The sequence below is a fragment of the Podarcis cretensis genome, assembly GCF_951804945.1.
Source record: "Podarcis cretensis genome assembly, chromosome: 6".
Classification (NCBI taxonomy): Eukaryota; Metazoa; Chordata; class Lepidosauria; order Squamata; family Lacertidae; genus Podarcis; species Podarcis cretensis.
In genome coordinates, this window is record NC_137175.1 from 86,109,006 (window position 1) to 86,122,755 (window position 13,750).

Genomic DNA, 13,750 nt, shown 5'->3' on the forward strand with positions numbered 1-13,750 from the left:
CCTATTTATCTACTTGCACCCGGGGGTGCTTTCAAACTGCTAGGTTGGCAGGTGCTGGGACCGAGCGACGGGAGCACACCCCGCCGCGGGGATTCGAACTGCCGACCATGCGATCGGCAAGTCCTAGGCGCTGAGGTTTTACCCACAGCGCCACCCGCGTCCCCTGCATTTGACATTAGTGCCATATAATTTTAGTTTGTCCAAAGGCTGTTGTTCCTTTTCCTGGGAATAAGATACACCCATAAACTTTGAACTTCCTAATTAATTTTGTAACAGTCTGGCCAACACAGCATCACATAGTAATTACCTGTCCAACAAGTGGCTGGTTAGTTAAGCCAAGTACTAATATAAGAATTAAAGACCCCGGGTGTATATTTTTATTATTTGAATAATGTTTCAATGTTTCACTGTAATTGTATTTAACCTTTTAGAATGTATTAAGCTTGATTTTTGTGGGTTCTGCATTTGCGAATGTTCCCCTCCTACGCTACATTCCATCTTTCCTTATCTATCCCTGAAAGTGGTACAAATGGCAGAATGTTTTAGCACCAGAGTGTAAATCAGTTATCCTTGAAGCTATCTGAGACCCAAGAAGAGGATTTTATGATGTTCTTCCCTCACTGAAGGCTAGGTTGCCAGGGTAATGCCGGACATCCAAGGCCTAAAATGGTCAAATGGTCTGGGCACGTAGGGGCCACTCCAAGGTGAAGATACCAGTATGGATCCACGTGCGCTTTACTTCTCGTGACCTGTAACCTTTCCTGACATATGTGAAGATGTTTTATGACTCTTTGCTTGCTGTGTTTGAACTACTATATAAGCTTTTGGTCTGAAGTGCCTCAGGGCAGACCTTCTCAACTGGCACGTTGAGTTGAGTGAGCTCTGTCCTACTGCAACAGCTACAATAAACGCTGGGTCCCTAAATCTGGACTTGGAAATAGTCTCCTTGGTTCTGTGGTTTATTCAAAAGGTGGTTGTTCCTCACCTGGGTAAGGAACAAAGTAGTGGTAGTACTACCAGGCTCAGAGTTCCACAAAATGGGATAACTTGAAGAAAGCACACCAAGTGGCACAAACTAGTAAATTCTGCCCTTTCTCCCAAAGGAATCTAGCAAACAAAGCAGCAACGCACTTCATTAAAAACAAAAATGGATTTGAAATGTTCACAATATTAAGTACATCTGGCTGAATACCATCCAATAAGAATATCTTAAAATGATTAAAACATTTAAAATGGCTTGGTGTTATATCTGGAACCTTTATATTTGTGCCACAGCACACTGTTGGTGTTTTCATCCCAGATATTTCTAAAAAGCAACTGGCTATTGACCACAACAATCTGCCCACAGTAACTTCGATCAGCTTACCTGCAAAATGTTGTTTTGCAATTTAGTAGTACTGTGCTGCGGGACGCGGGTGGCGCTGTGGGTAAAACCTCAGTGCCTAGGACTTGCCGATCACATGGTTGGCGGTTCGAATCCCCGCAGTGGGGTGCGCTCCTGTCGTTCGGTCCCAGCGCCTGCCAACCTAGCAGTTCAAAAGCACCCCCGGGTGCAAGTAGATAAATAGGGACCGCTTACCAGCGGGAAGGTAAACGGCGTTCCGTGTGCTGTGCTGGCTCGCCAGATGCAGCTTGTCACGCTGGCCACGTGACCCGGAAGTGTCTGCGGACAGTGCTGGCTCTCGGCCTATAGAGTGAGATGAGCGCACAACCCTAGAGTCTGGCAAGACTGGCCCGTACGGGCAGGGGTACCTTTACCTTTAGTACTGTGCTGCATGACCCAATGGCATCAAAACAAAGAACAGTAACTAGACACCTTAAAGATTATTTTGCATTTTGAAACTCTGTAAAAGAGACCTTAAATTATGCATTGGAGTGACCTCTTCAGCATTTAGACTGAATAATAAATAACAGCAAGTGCTGAGCATACAGGTTGGTGGCTTGAATAACTATTTCAAAATGGAAAGGTGGAAGCAATTTTAACAGGGTGCTTGCTTTTTCATTATCTGCTTACTTCCTCAAGGAAAAAAGAGAAAAGACTGATTACGCAAGTTACACATGAAACTTGTATCCAGGTTTCAGCTACAGTCCTACACTTTTTCCAGACCATCACTTCAACTCAAAAGTAGGGCTGTTTTTTCTGTTTTTAGTTATGCAAAAGTGGAAGCCACAATAACATGTTGCTGTGAACAGGGCTCATGTTCAATGTTCTAGCCTGCTAACTATACCAGCTTTGAACAGGCTATTTCCCTTGCCTTCTCCCTCGTTTTCCATTCTTTTCCCACCTGATACTCAGCATTCCTGGCTACTAAGTACCTTTGGTTCTCTTCAGACAATCTTTATTGCTTTCCACACCTTGACTTATTTTTTTAAAATTCACCTTCGGAAAATCCTGGGTTTCCCTAAATATGATAGTACTTCCCTTTTGTTTCTTAGCCCCTTTTGGCTATAATTCAGTCAGCCCTCACTATCTGAGTTCACTATTAGAGGGAATGGTTTATCTACACCTGTTTTATGCAGCTTAACAAAGAAGTAGGATATTTGCAGAGGACAAAAGATGCTGTAAAACTACAACAATGTCAACTCTGGAATTTACAAAATTCTGTCCATAAAAGGGGGTGAAAAGGGGGGAGTGGACCTATGTAACACACTCATGAAGAGATGAAAGGATTGTTATGTCCAAAATCTGTCAGTTCTGCTTTGTTGTAGAGATAAATTGCCAGAAGGCTTTATTTAATGCCTTGCCTTCTTCAAAATAATTTATGGCAGCATATGTACCACTGATGTTAATAAAGCAGCTTAACTCTCTCTTTTTAAATTAAACATAAAATACATGCTAATTTTTCCCTGGGTTTATCAAAGCATGCTTTGCAAGTTCCCCCAGCTAGAATTTGTATGCTGCTGATAGGCTGCCCAGATATATCAGCCTCAAACTCAACAAAGCCTATGGTCAGTAAGTATTAATTGGTCCATATTTCTAATGACCTTGCTGTTGCGTTACCACATGGAGTGTGTCTGTGGCTGAAACACATTAATGCTCACCTTGTACTGAGTATCACCTCAGGATAGTTCTATCCTTCTTCTTGCAAAAGAACTTGGAAAAGATTGGAGAGTGTTCTGTAATCATATTTACCTTCCCCCAGTTTACTCATACAATCCATTGAGAGGAGATCTGAGTTAGCTGGCATCTGGATCAATTCTCTCACAAGATCTTAAGAAGAGCCCTGCTGGGTCCGACCAAAGGCCCAGGCAACTCCCCGTTTGCGCCGGGGTTGTGTTCTGGGTCAATGTGTGTGTCAGAAGTCACACATAAGCCCGTTCCGCCCCCTTCCGGGGCTGAAAATGATGTCTGCATCGGTGGTCGCACATCAATTGAATGCACACAAAATGGTCACCACCTGTAGTCTAATGCTCTCACATTAGCCAACCAGAAGATGCCCATGGGAAATCAGCAAACAAAGCCTGAGTGCAGCACTTTTGCCATCTGTGATTTCTGGCAACAGGTATTATTTCCAAAGCAGCGTTCTGCCGAACACTGAGGTCCAGTGCTGAGGGCCTTCTGGCGGTTCCCTCGCTGCGAGAAGCCAAGTTACAGGGAACCAGGCAGAGGGCTTTCTTGGTAGTGGCACCCGCCCTGTGGTATGCCCTTCCACCAGATGTCAAACAGAAAAACAACTGCCAGACTTTTAGAAGACATCTGTTTAGGGAGGCTTTTAATGTTTAATTAATATTAAATTTTAATATTTTAATATTTTGTTGGAAGCCACCCAGAGTGGCTGGGGAAACCTAGCCAGATGGGTGGGGTATAAATATTTGTCACATCTTAAAATATTTACAATAAATGATGAAAAAATAATTTTCCAAGTTAACATTTAAATTTGCTGTAATATATTTAAAATCCACTGACTTTGTTGAATTGTTTTCAGTTCATCTATTTTTGGTCATTGGATAAACTGGTACAATATTTATACAGCATGTAAATCAGCTTACTAAATAAAATGCTAAATCAGACCATTTGAAAATTATCTGAATCTTTTTTTAAAAAACAATTCCTTTTCATTAAGGATTGTAAAGGTCAAGCAGTTAAGGTCAAGAAGCTCTTATTAAGCTACAGCTAGATGTCACTGGATGCCCCATCTTAGAATTTCTATCTTCAGGGCAACCCAATATAGTCACATGTCCCTCAGAGAGAGAGAAACACGCTGTTTGGAACACAAAATAGAAAGAATTTCAAATACATCAAATTGATTCTCTCATGTGCCAGAATGAGTCTTGGGAGACCCAGTATCATGGCCCCAGAATTAGCCACACATTTAATACATGGTCCCTGGACTCTCTTATTTCTCTTACTTACTTACTTACTTACATTTCTTATCTATAAGAAAGCAAATATGTGGCCCAACCCAGGACACTTTTTGTAAGGATTAACTAGAAATAGAAATCAATGTCAAAAAGAAATCTTTTGTTCCCATGCAGCATGGAGAAAACCTATCTTCAAATTGACTTCCATGTTTTGTGAAACATCATAGTTTTCTCAACTTTTTTTTTTTAAAAAAAAACCACTCCAAAGCAAATGAACAGCTATTCTATATTTGAATCAATAGAAGTTAAAGCTACAAAAAGATGAGATACGAGGAATAAGACATCACTTTAGACAGCATTACAGAATAAAGATTGCACAAGATTACCTAGCATTTTGAAATGTACTGTGTTCTGCTACACAACCACAAATGACATTCTTCAGGAAATAAAGAAATAGAGGAAACTAAGATGACTCCTTACCAAACATGGAAGGAGAAATGCATGTCTAACAACTTCCACAAATAATGCAAGCTGCCATTCAGCAACAAAAAAGAATTTAAAATGCCCATTCATTCTGTATCAACTAAGGATGCCAATTAAAAACTATTCCAGCAACAAACAAGAAAATCCTCACTGACATTACTTCAGAAAAGCCCTTCACCATCTGTTCTGTCGACGTTCTAAAGAGTTCTCTATGAGCTCACCATTGATAATAAGGCAGTAGATGAAATTCAGACACTTACTTTTATGAAACAGTTAGAAAATTCTTCATTATAATGAATTTGAAGCTCGAGTTAATGATAACCCATCTTGCCTTCATCTTCCAACTGCCCAAACTAAGAGCATTCCAATTTTCACATAAACTTATAAAAAATTAAATCAGGAGTGGAACAACACAGCAAACTAAGGGAAGGAGGTACAAAGGAAAGTAAATTTTTTTTGCTGCTTTAAAGAGAGGAACACCAGAATACTGCAGCTATTGCTACCAATGGTAAATTGATATGCATTCCTTCACTGGTTCAGCTGTGTGCCAAACTGCCCTCCAGGGATGAACACAAAGCACCACAACCTTTTCTCCTAGTTGAGACAATTTGCTCCATTTAGGTTTGTGGTAGAAAAGCTGAAGTGGTCTCAACCTGTGGCCTTCCTTCATCCCTTTCCTGCACAAGGATAACGTGTTCACACTGGGACACCCCTCTCCTTTAACAGAATCTGCGAGCTACAGCACAATTAGCAGTATCCTCATGTGATGCTTTTATGGAATTAAAGATTTTGGGAAGGGTAGCACTTAGGGAACACGAATTCAGTTTGTTGTGTGACTCAGATCACCACATTTGACTTTGGCTGCAAGCACACCATATAAAATAGTTTGTAAATACGCCTTTGCTTAAAAAAAAAAGAGAAAAAAAAAGAATTCCCTTGTGGCCAAACAGACAGAGAAGCTTTATAAAGTGTTTCTTTTTCTACTATATTGACAAACAGAAGTATAACAGAGCCTTGCATGGATTAGTAAATATATTGGAAGACCAGCAAGTTCCAGAGACTTATTTGCAGGGTGGCTAAGAAAACTGGAACTATCCGGATGACATATATAGCATGCAACAATGGTTAAGAAATGGAGTTCTATGACCTTTGCAGCAACCCATGGGCTCAATGATTATATGAATGCATCAAAACAATCTACATGTTTTGTTGCTGTTTCTTACTTGCAGAAGCGTCCTGAAAGTGCACTGACACCCTCATGAAAAATAGGCAACTTGGAGGGTGGCACAGGGGCAACTGCAGGAAATCTGAGAAAAGCACATCCCATCCTCTAATGTTAGTGGAGACCTCTGGTGGATCAAAGGGCAGCAACGGCTGTCATAGTAAGCCTTCTGCTTATTAGTGACACCTATGAATGCTTCTATTGGCATTCCTCGCAATATGCAGATTTAGCCTCTAACCAAATACCTGCTTTAAAGCAAGTCTACAGATTGAACCAGAGACCAACACATTTAAAGACTGAAAAGTGATAGTAAAAACTTAAAGGAAACATTTTATTAGATAGGAGGAAAGTTTAAACAAGTTAGCTCTAATTGGCTTTGAGACGTTTACATTCCAGGCATTATTTTATGTTCAAATTAGGAGAGCAAACTAGAAGTAGGTGCACAGATTTTTGAGACAGTTTAGTGCCATCTATTCATCAGATTTATATAGGCATACAGATGGCAAAAGTCTTTAATGAGGCTTCTATACTAGTTCTGTAGCATCTGTCCTACTTGCAGGCAGATCAAAACAGCATTTGTTTGCGAGCGCTCAATCCACTTGCATAAAAGCAGACAATTTAAGACAAGCACAGGATGAAACTCCATTTTAAAGATGCTCCGCATTCAGCTGTTTTGAGAAACTATCTGCATGAAAATATACTATCGAGACGCTTGGAAGGGGTGCTCTTCCTCCTCTTTTATACAAAACTGAAATTATTAAACTTTGACCTTTGAAGTAGGACAAAGTATATATCAAAATCATACTGTTATAGCTTCTGTTGGGGGGGGGGCATCTGAAATATCTACAGTCTTCACCTGCATCCAAGGAGGAGGAATTCAACATACACACACATGTGATGCTACCTAGGAATAAGCTTTTCCTCCCTGCCATGCAACATAGCCTCCTCTCAGGGAAGGAAGCTAATAGAGATGTCTTCTGACCATTTCTACACACAATAGATAGATAAATTTTCAAACTTACTGTTACAGACTTCAAAGTCATTCCGTGGTAGGTGCCCATGGTGTCAATCTTGAAACCTTCCGTCTCTATGAAATAAGAACACTCTTGTAAGTCATTTCATATGCCAACTTTAGAGTAGTCAGGTGGCAAAACAAAAGACATTAGCTAAGTTTCTTCAGTTATGAACCATTCCTAATGGGAAAAACTGGTTATGTAAACAAAATTCAGGAGATAGTAACATTTTATGTGTATTAGAATGGCCTTTCAAATGGTACAGTATCTCAGATTTCTTCACATTAAAGAACGCTGAACCACTTGGAATAACCAAAGTAATACTGGGTCCTCCTACTAATTTATTTGTATTTCTATTCCAGATTCAAAGACAGGAGTGCCTGGCGGGCTCTGGCCCATGGGGTCACGAAGAGTCGGACACGACTAAACAACAAAATCCAGATTAAATCAGGCTGTATTTTGCTCAGTACTTAGGATGCTGTGGAAAGACCCCATAGATCTAAGGCTTAGACTCTAAGAGTTGCATTTAACTTTCCAATGCTATATGTAGATTTCAATTGAGCAGGGACTGTAAGGTTAAGATAAGTTACCCTCAAACACATAAATAATGGATTGATTTGTTTTTTACTGGTCTTTTCATTCCATTATCATTTCCCCTATCATTGTTCTATACAATGTCTTTCTAACCATGCAAGTTAGAAATATATATATACCCTTTGAATTCTAGCCAGCTCAGGAGCAACATGCAGCCTACAGCCATATGTAAATAGATACTACGGATAGTAACTACAGCAGCTCAGGATGCCCTTTATCTAGACTGAGGCATAACATTTTCCAGCTGTATGGATGCTAGTGCATTTAACTTTGTTACTCTTCCTTAAACCCATCAGTAACTGTTCAAAGTAATCCCTAGCCATGCATTTATTGGATGAACATGTCTGCTTATGTAAACCCAAATTAAGAGGACAGAAAATTTCTCCCACATATCCAACAAGATACACCATACTGATGCCCATTGCTATTTTTACAGCTCAGTGAACAGGGAAGAAAATTCAACTTAAGGTTTTGTCTGTATTTCTTGAAGGCGCAGGTTTTAGATGGCTACCAGCTGTGACAAATAAAGGACATTTTGACCTTAACAGACTTCAACAGCACAATGCTAAAATAATCTAGCGCTTTAGTACAAGCATTCTATGGTTGCAGAATGCAAATGAAGGATCTGTTTATCTTAATGTCTACACATCATGATTTGCAGGGAACTGGAGTTATGTCTAAACTTGACTGGAGAGGAGAGGACATCAGCATAGCTTACTGACCTCTCCATTATGCAAGGTAAATAAACATGAAAGTTGCCTCATGAGCATAATTTATAAAAGGTTGCCGAACTGTTTGCTTTTCTTAGTAAAGAAACTGTTTTGCTTTTTAATCTCAATACAGTGGTACCTTGGGTTAAGTACTTAATTCGTTCTGGAGGTCTGTTCTTAACCTGAAACTGTTCTTAACCTGAAGCACCACTTTAGCTAATGGGGCCTCCCGCTGCTGTCGCGCTGCCGGAACACAATTTCTGTTCTCATCCTGAAGCAAAGTTCTTAACCTGAAGCACTATTTCTGGGTTAGTGGAGTCTGTAACCTGAAGCGTATGTAACCCAAGGTACCACTGTAAAAGAAAGTGCTAACAAAAAAAATCAGAATGGAGCATCATATGTGTCATTTACATATTGAAAGCATTACTGGGAGTTATGGTTTCAGCATCTAAATATAGGTAAGGAACTAAAACAGTGACTTGTCAAAGAAACTTGATATAGGATTTGTGTGTGTACATGTGTGTGTAATTTATCTGAGAGAATACACTTAGTGAAGGTGCAATAGGACGCCTTGTATGCAGAAGATCTCTGATTCAATCCTTGATATCTCATAGAATCATAGAGTTGGAAGAGACCACAAGGGCCATCGAGTCCAACCCCCTGCCAAGCAGGAAACACCATCAGAGCACTCCTGACATATGGTTGTCAAGCCTCTGCTTAAAGACCTCCAAAGAAGGAGACTCCACCACACTCCTCGGCAGCAAATTCCACTGTCGAACAGCTCTTACTGTCAGGAAGTTCTTCCTAATGTTTAGGTGGAATCTTCTTTCTTGTAGTTTGGAACCATTGCTCCGTGTCCGCTTCTCTGGAGCAGCAGAAAACAACCTTTCTCCCTCCTCTATGTGACATCCTTTTATATATTTGAACATGGCTATCATATCACCCCTTAACCTTCTCTTCTCCAGGCTAAACATGCCCAGCTCCCTTAGCCGTTCCTCATAAGGCATCGTTTCCAGGCCTTTGACCATTCTGGTTGCCCTCCTCTGGACACGTTCCAGTTTGTCAGTGTCCTTCTTGAACTGTGGTGCCCAGAACTGGACACAGTACTCCAGGTGAGGTCTGACCAGAGCAGAATACAGTGGCACTATTACTTCCCTTGATCTAGATGCTATACTCCTATTGATGCAGCCCAGATTTGCATTGGCTTTTTTAGCTGCCGCGTCACACTGTTGGCTCATGTCAAGTTTGTGGTCAACCAAGACTCCTAGATCCTTTTCACATGTACTGCTCTCAAGCCAGGTGTCACCCATCTTGTATTTGTGCCTCTCATTTTTTTTTTTGCCCAAGTGCAATATTTTACATTTCTCCCTGTTAAAATTCATCGTTTGTTTTGGCCCAGTTCTCTAATGTGTCAAGGTCGTTTTGAAGTGTGATCCTGTCCTCTGGGGTGTTAGCCACCCCTCCCAGTTTGGTGTCATCTGCAAATTTGATCAGGATGCCCTTGAGTCCATCATCCAAGTCATTGATAAAGATGTTGAATAAGACCGGACCCAAGACAGAACCCTGTGGCACCCCACTAGTCACTCTTCTCCAGGATGAAGAGGAACCATTGATGAGCACCCTTTGGGTTTGGTCAGTCAGCCAGTTACAAATCCACTGAGTGGTAGCATAGTCAAGACTGCATTTTACCAGCTTCTTTACAAGAATATCATGGGGCACCTTGTCAAATGCCTTGCTGAAATCAAGGTAGGCTACATCCACTGCATTCCCTTCATCTACCAGGCTTGTAATTCTGTCAAAAAATGAGATCAGGTTAGTCTGACATGACTTATTTTTCAGAAATCCATGCTGACTATTGGTCATCACAGCATTCCTTTCTAGGTGCTCACAGACTGTTTGCTTAATGATCTGCTCCAGAATCTTCCCTGGTATTGATGTCAGACTGACTGGGCGGTAATTATTTGGGTCCTCTCTTTTCCCCTTTTTGAAAATAGGGACAACATTTGCCCTCCTCCAGTCTGCCGGGACTTCACCTGTTCTCCAGGAATTCTCAAAGATGACTGCCAGTGGTTCTGAGATCACATTTGCCAGTTCTTTTAATACTCTTGGATGCAGTTCATCTGGCCCTGGAGACTTGAATACATCTAAACTAGCCAAGTATTCTTGTACTATCTCCTTAGTTATTCTGGGCGTGTTTCCTCTGCTGAATCATTTGCTCCAAATTCTTCAGGTCGGGCATTGTTTTCTTTATCGGAGAAGACTGAGGCAAAGAAGGCATTGAGGAGTTCAGCCCTTTCTGTGTCCCCTGTTTGCATTTCACCATCTTCTCCTCTGAGTTACCCCACTGTTTCTTTGTTCTTCCTTTTGCTACGAACATACCCATAAAAGCCTTTTTTGTTGCTTTTAACCTCTCTAGCAAGCCTGAGTTCATTCTGTGCTTTAGCTTTTCTGACTTTGTGTCTACACGTGCTGGCTATTTGTTTGAATTCCTCTTTGGTGGTTTCCCCCCTTTTCCATTTTTTGTACACATCCTTTTTTAATCTTAACTCAGTTAAAAGTTCTTTAGATAGCCACCCTGGCTTCTTTAGGCACCTTCCATGTTTCCGTCTCATTGGTATTGCCTGAAGTTGTGCTTTTACTATCTCCCTCTTAACAAACTCCCAGCCATCATGAACTCCCTTTCCTTTTAGTATTACTGTCCATGGGATCTCACCCAGCACTTCCCTAAGTTTTATAAAGTTGGCTTTCTTAAAGTCAAGAAATTGAGTCCTAGTATGCTTGGCTGCTCCTTTCCGCTGTATAGTAAACTTCAGAAGAGCATGATCACTCGCGCCTAATGATCCTTCCACTTCTACCCCACTAACCAGGTCATCAACATTGGTTAGGACCAGATCTAAAATGGCTGTTCCTCTTGTTGCTTCTCCCACTTTCTGGACAATGAAGTTGTCTGCAAGGCCAGTGAGGAATCTGTTCGACCTTATGCTTTTGGCTGAGTTTGACATCCAGCAAATATCCGGGTAATTGAAGTCCCCCATTACTACTATCTCCCTTCCTTTTGCATGCTTGGCCATCTGTTCCAGGAAGGCATCATCTATGTCCTCCGTTTGGCTTGGGGATCTATAGTAAACTCCCACAATGAGGTCCCTGTTATTCTTCTCTCCCTTAATTTTGAACCAAATGCTCTCACTTTGGCTTTGAGGTTCTAAATCTTGGATCTCTTCACAGGTATACACATCCTTGACATATAACGCCACTCCTCCTCCTTTCTTGTCTGGTCTGTTTCTCTGAAATAGATTGTATCCCTCCATTATTACATTCCAATCGTGGGACTTATCCCACCAGGTTTCAGTGATGCCTATGATGTCATATTTAGTTTGCTGTACCAAGAGCTCAAGCTCATCTTGTCTATTTCCCATACTTTGCGCATTAGTGTACAGACATTGAAGTCCATTAATCATTCCCCCGTGTCTCTTATTTAAGGATTTTTTCCTCCCACCACTAGGTCTGTGTGCTGTTTGCTCCATTTGGTCTATGACATTTGGATGATCATCTTCATCAATTGATAGACTCCTACCTTCAGGAGCACTGTCTCTGCAAAGCATTTCAAGTAGCAGGCCTGAGAAAGACTTCTCTGCCAGAGACCACAGAGCTTATGTCAGATTAGTAAGCGCAAGATGAACTGCTAGACTTGCACAGTACAAAATAGATTCAAGTGCTCCTGTTTTCTGCTGGGTATATATTCTACCACTACCAGTAATTGCCTCCTAAAACCCCTTTACGTACAAATGCTGCTAATATACAGCTTCATTCAGTACACTGTACGGTAGACAAAATCAGTCAGCCTTATAGACAAGCATGCATGAAGGCATACGCACAACAAATACAGACTTGCCTTAAAATAAAGATTAGGCGTTACCATGAATAAAACTGTAACTGCGGTCACATTAGCAAGCATTAAAATGTAAATGGAAAAGTCAATAGTGATACATAAGGGCAGGAACTGCTTATCAGTTATAAATCAGTAATAGGCTTGCACCTACTGGAGGAATTCTCTGGCGTTACTCATACAATTAACCTCAATAGCTGGGATACAATTTTCTGCTATACTGAAACAGATGCCCCCAATAATTGTTGTCTAGATGCCATTTGAGATAATCCACTAGACCACTGTGCCTGGAAGATTCAGACTACTCATCTTCCTTACAACTGAGGCAATCTTTGTACTCAGCTAACCATGGAAGGATTAGACCTATATTAAGGAAAGGAAAACTCACCACAAGTTAAGTTCTTCCTGGAAACTGGAGTTTATCAATAAATAAATACTCAAAGGCCTCTGTGGACCTAGGCATGCATAATGGAACTGAACATAGCTAAGGTGTTGCTTGCCTTTCCTACAGCTTTCCTCTTCAGAATCAAAAAGTTACCCTACACGGTGCAGAAAAGGGAAATTACTAGCTACAGTAAAGGGAAATTCAGCACTAAAGTTCTATGAACAGGGAACCAGTCCATTAATTTTCAATCTTCTTCTGGGGCCCTGTTGTACCATCTATGAAAAGAGGGTAGGTTGGTGAGAACATGGAACATGCCTTTTTAGTGGCAGTAGCCTATTTCTGGAACCTGCTGCCTGGGAACACTAGATTAGCCCCTTCATTACTCAGTTTTCAGCAGGTGGTAAAGTAATTTCTGCTCAGCATTTGATAGTTTACAACATTTGGGAGGGTATAACTGGTTTTTACTCTTTTTGAGTTATTATTGCTGTGCTGTTAATTTTATTTCACTTGTTCTTTTAACATTTGTCTTAATGCATCTTGATATACTAATGGCCAAGAGACAGTCTACACACATTTTAATGTTAAAAAACCCCTACATAGTTAAGGCTAATCAGGCTTTGAATATGTCTAGTAAGCCCTAACTTAGAAGGAACCTGGTCAGCCTAACCACATTTTAAGTCAATAATGAGGTACCCCTTAATCACAGCAAAAGTTCCATATTTGGAATAATGTGCTTCAGGAAAGGGGGAAGAGTTGCACAGAGAGAGAGTGTGTCTATGATAAGGTTACCAGATTTTTTTTTTCAATGAATCCGGGGACACTTTTCAACTTCCTACTAAATAGATGGATTTTGTCAGGGGATTGATTTGTAGAAACGGGGATGTCTGGTAACCTTAGTCTATGACCCATTCCTAAGCTTTCAACCATAGCACTGGCTCCATTAAGTACTGAATGTAATTCCTCCTCTGTTGCTTTCCAATATTTTATCCAAGGCTTTAAGAATGCAAACAAACTGGGAAAAGGGCAACTGGTATGCTATTGTCTCCAACTACTAAGATGATCCCAATGCAGCTGTGGTAGACCCACCCCAAGTGCATAATTCTTTTCCATCATCTTCACAACACAGCAATAGCTATCAAATGAGCAATGTTGTAG

At 40.8% G+C, this 13,750-nt stretch overlaps 1 protein-coding gene across 1 annotated transcript in view; it reads right to left on the bottom strand.

The window, feature by feature from the left end:
- Nucleotides 1–13,750, bottom strand: part of CDC73 (cell division cycle 73) — a 113,347-nt gene that overhangs the window by 54,721 nt on the left and 44,876 nt on the right. The window contains exon 10 of the mRNA XM_079981521.1: nt 7,030–7,094. Within this exon, the coding sequence (XP_079837647.1) occupies nt 7,030–7,094 (65 nt within the window). The remainder of the gene's footprint in view (nt 1–7,029; nt 7,095–13,750) is intronic.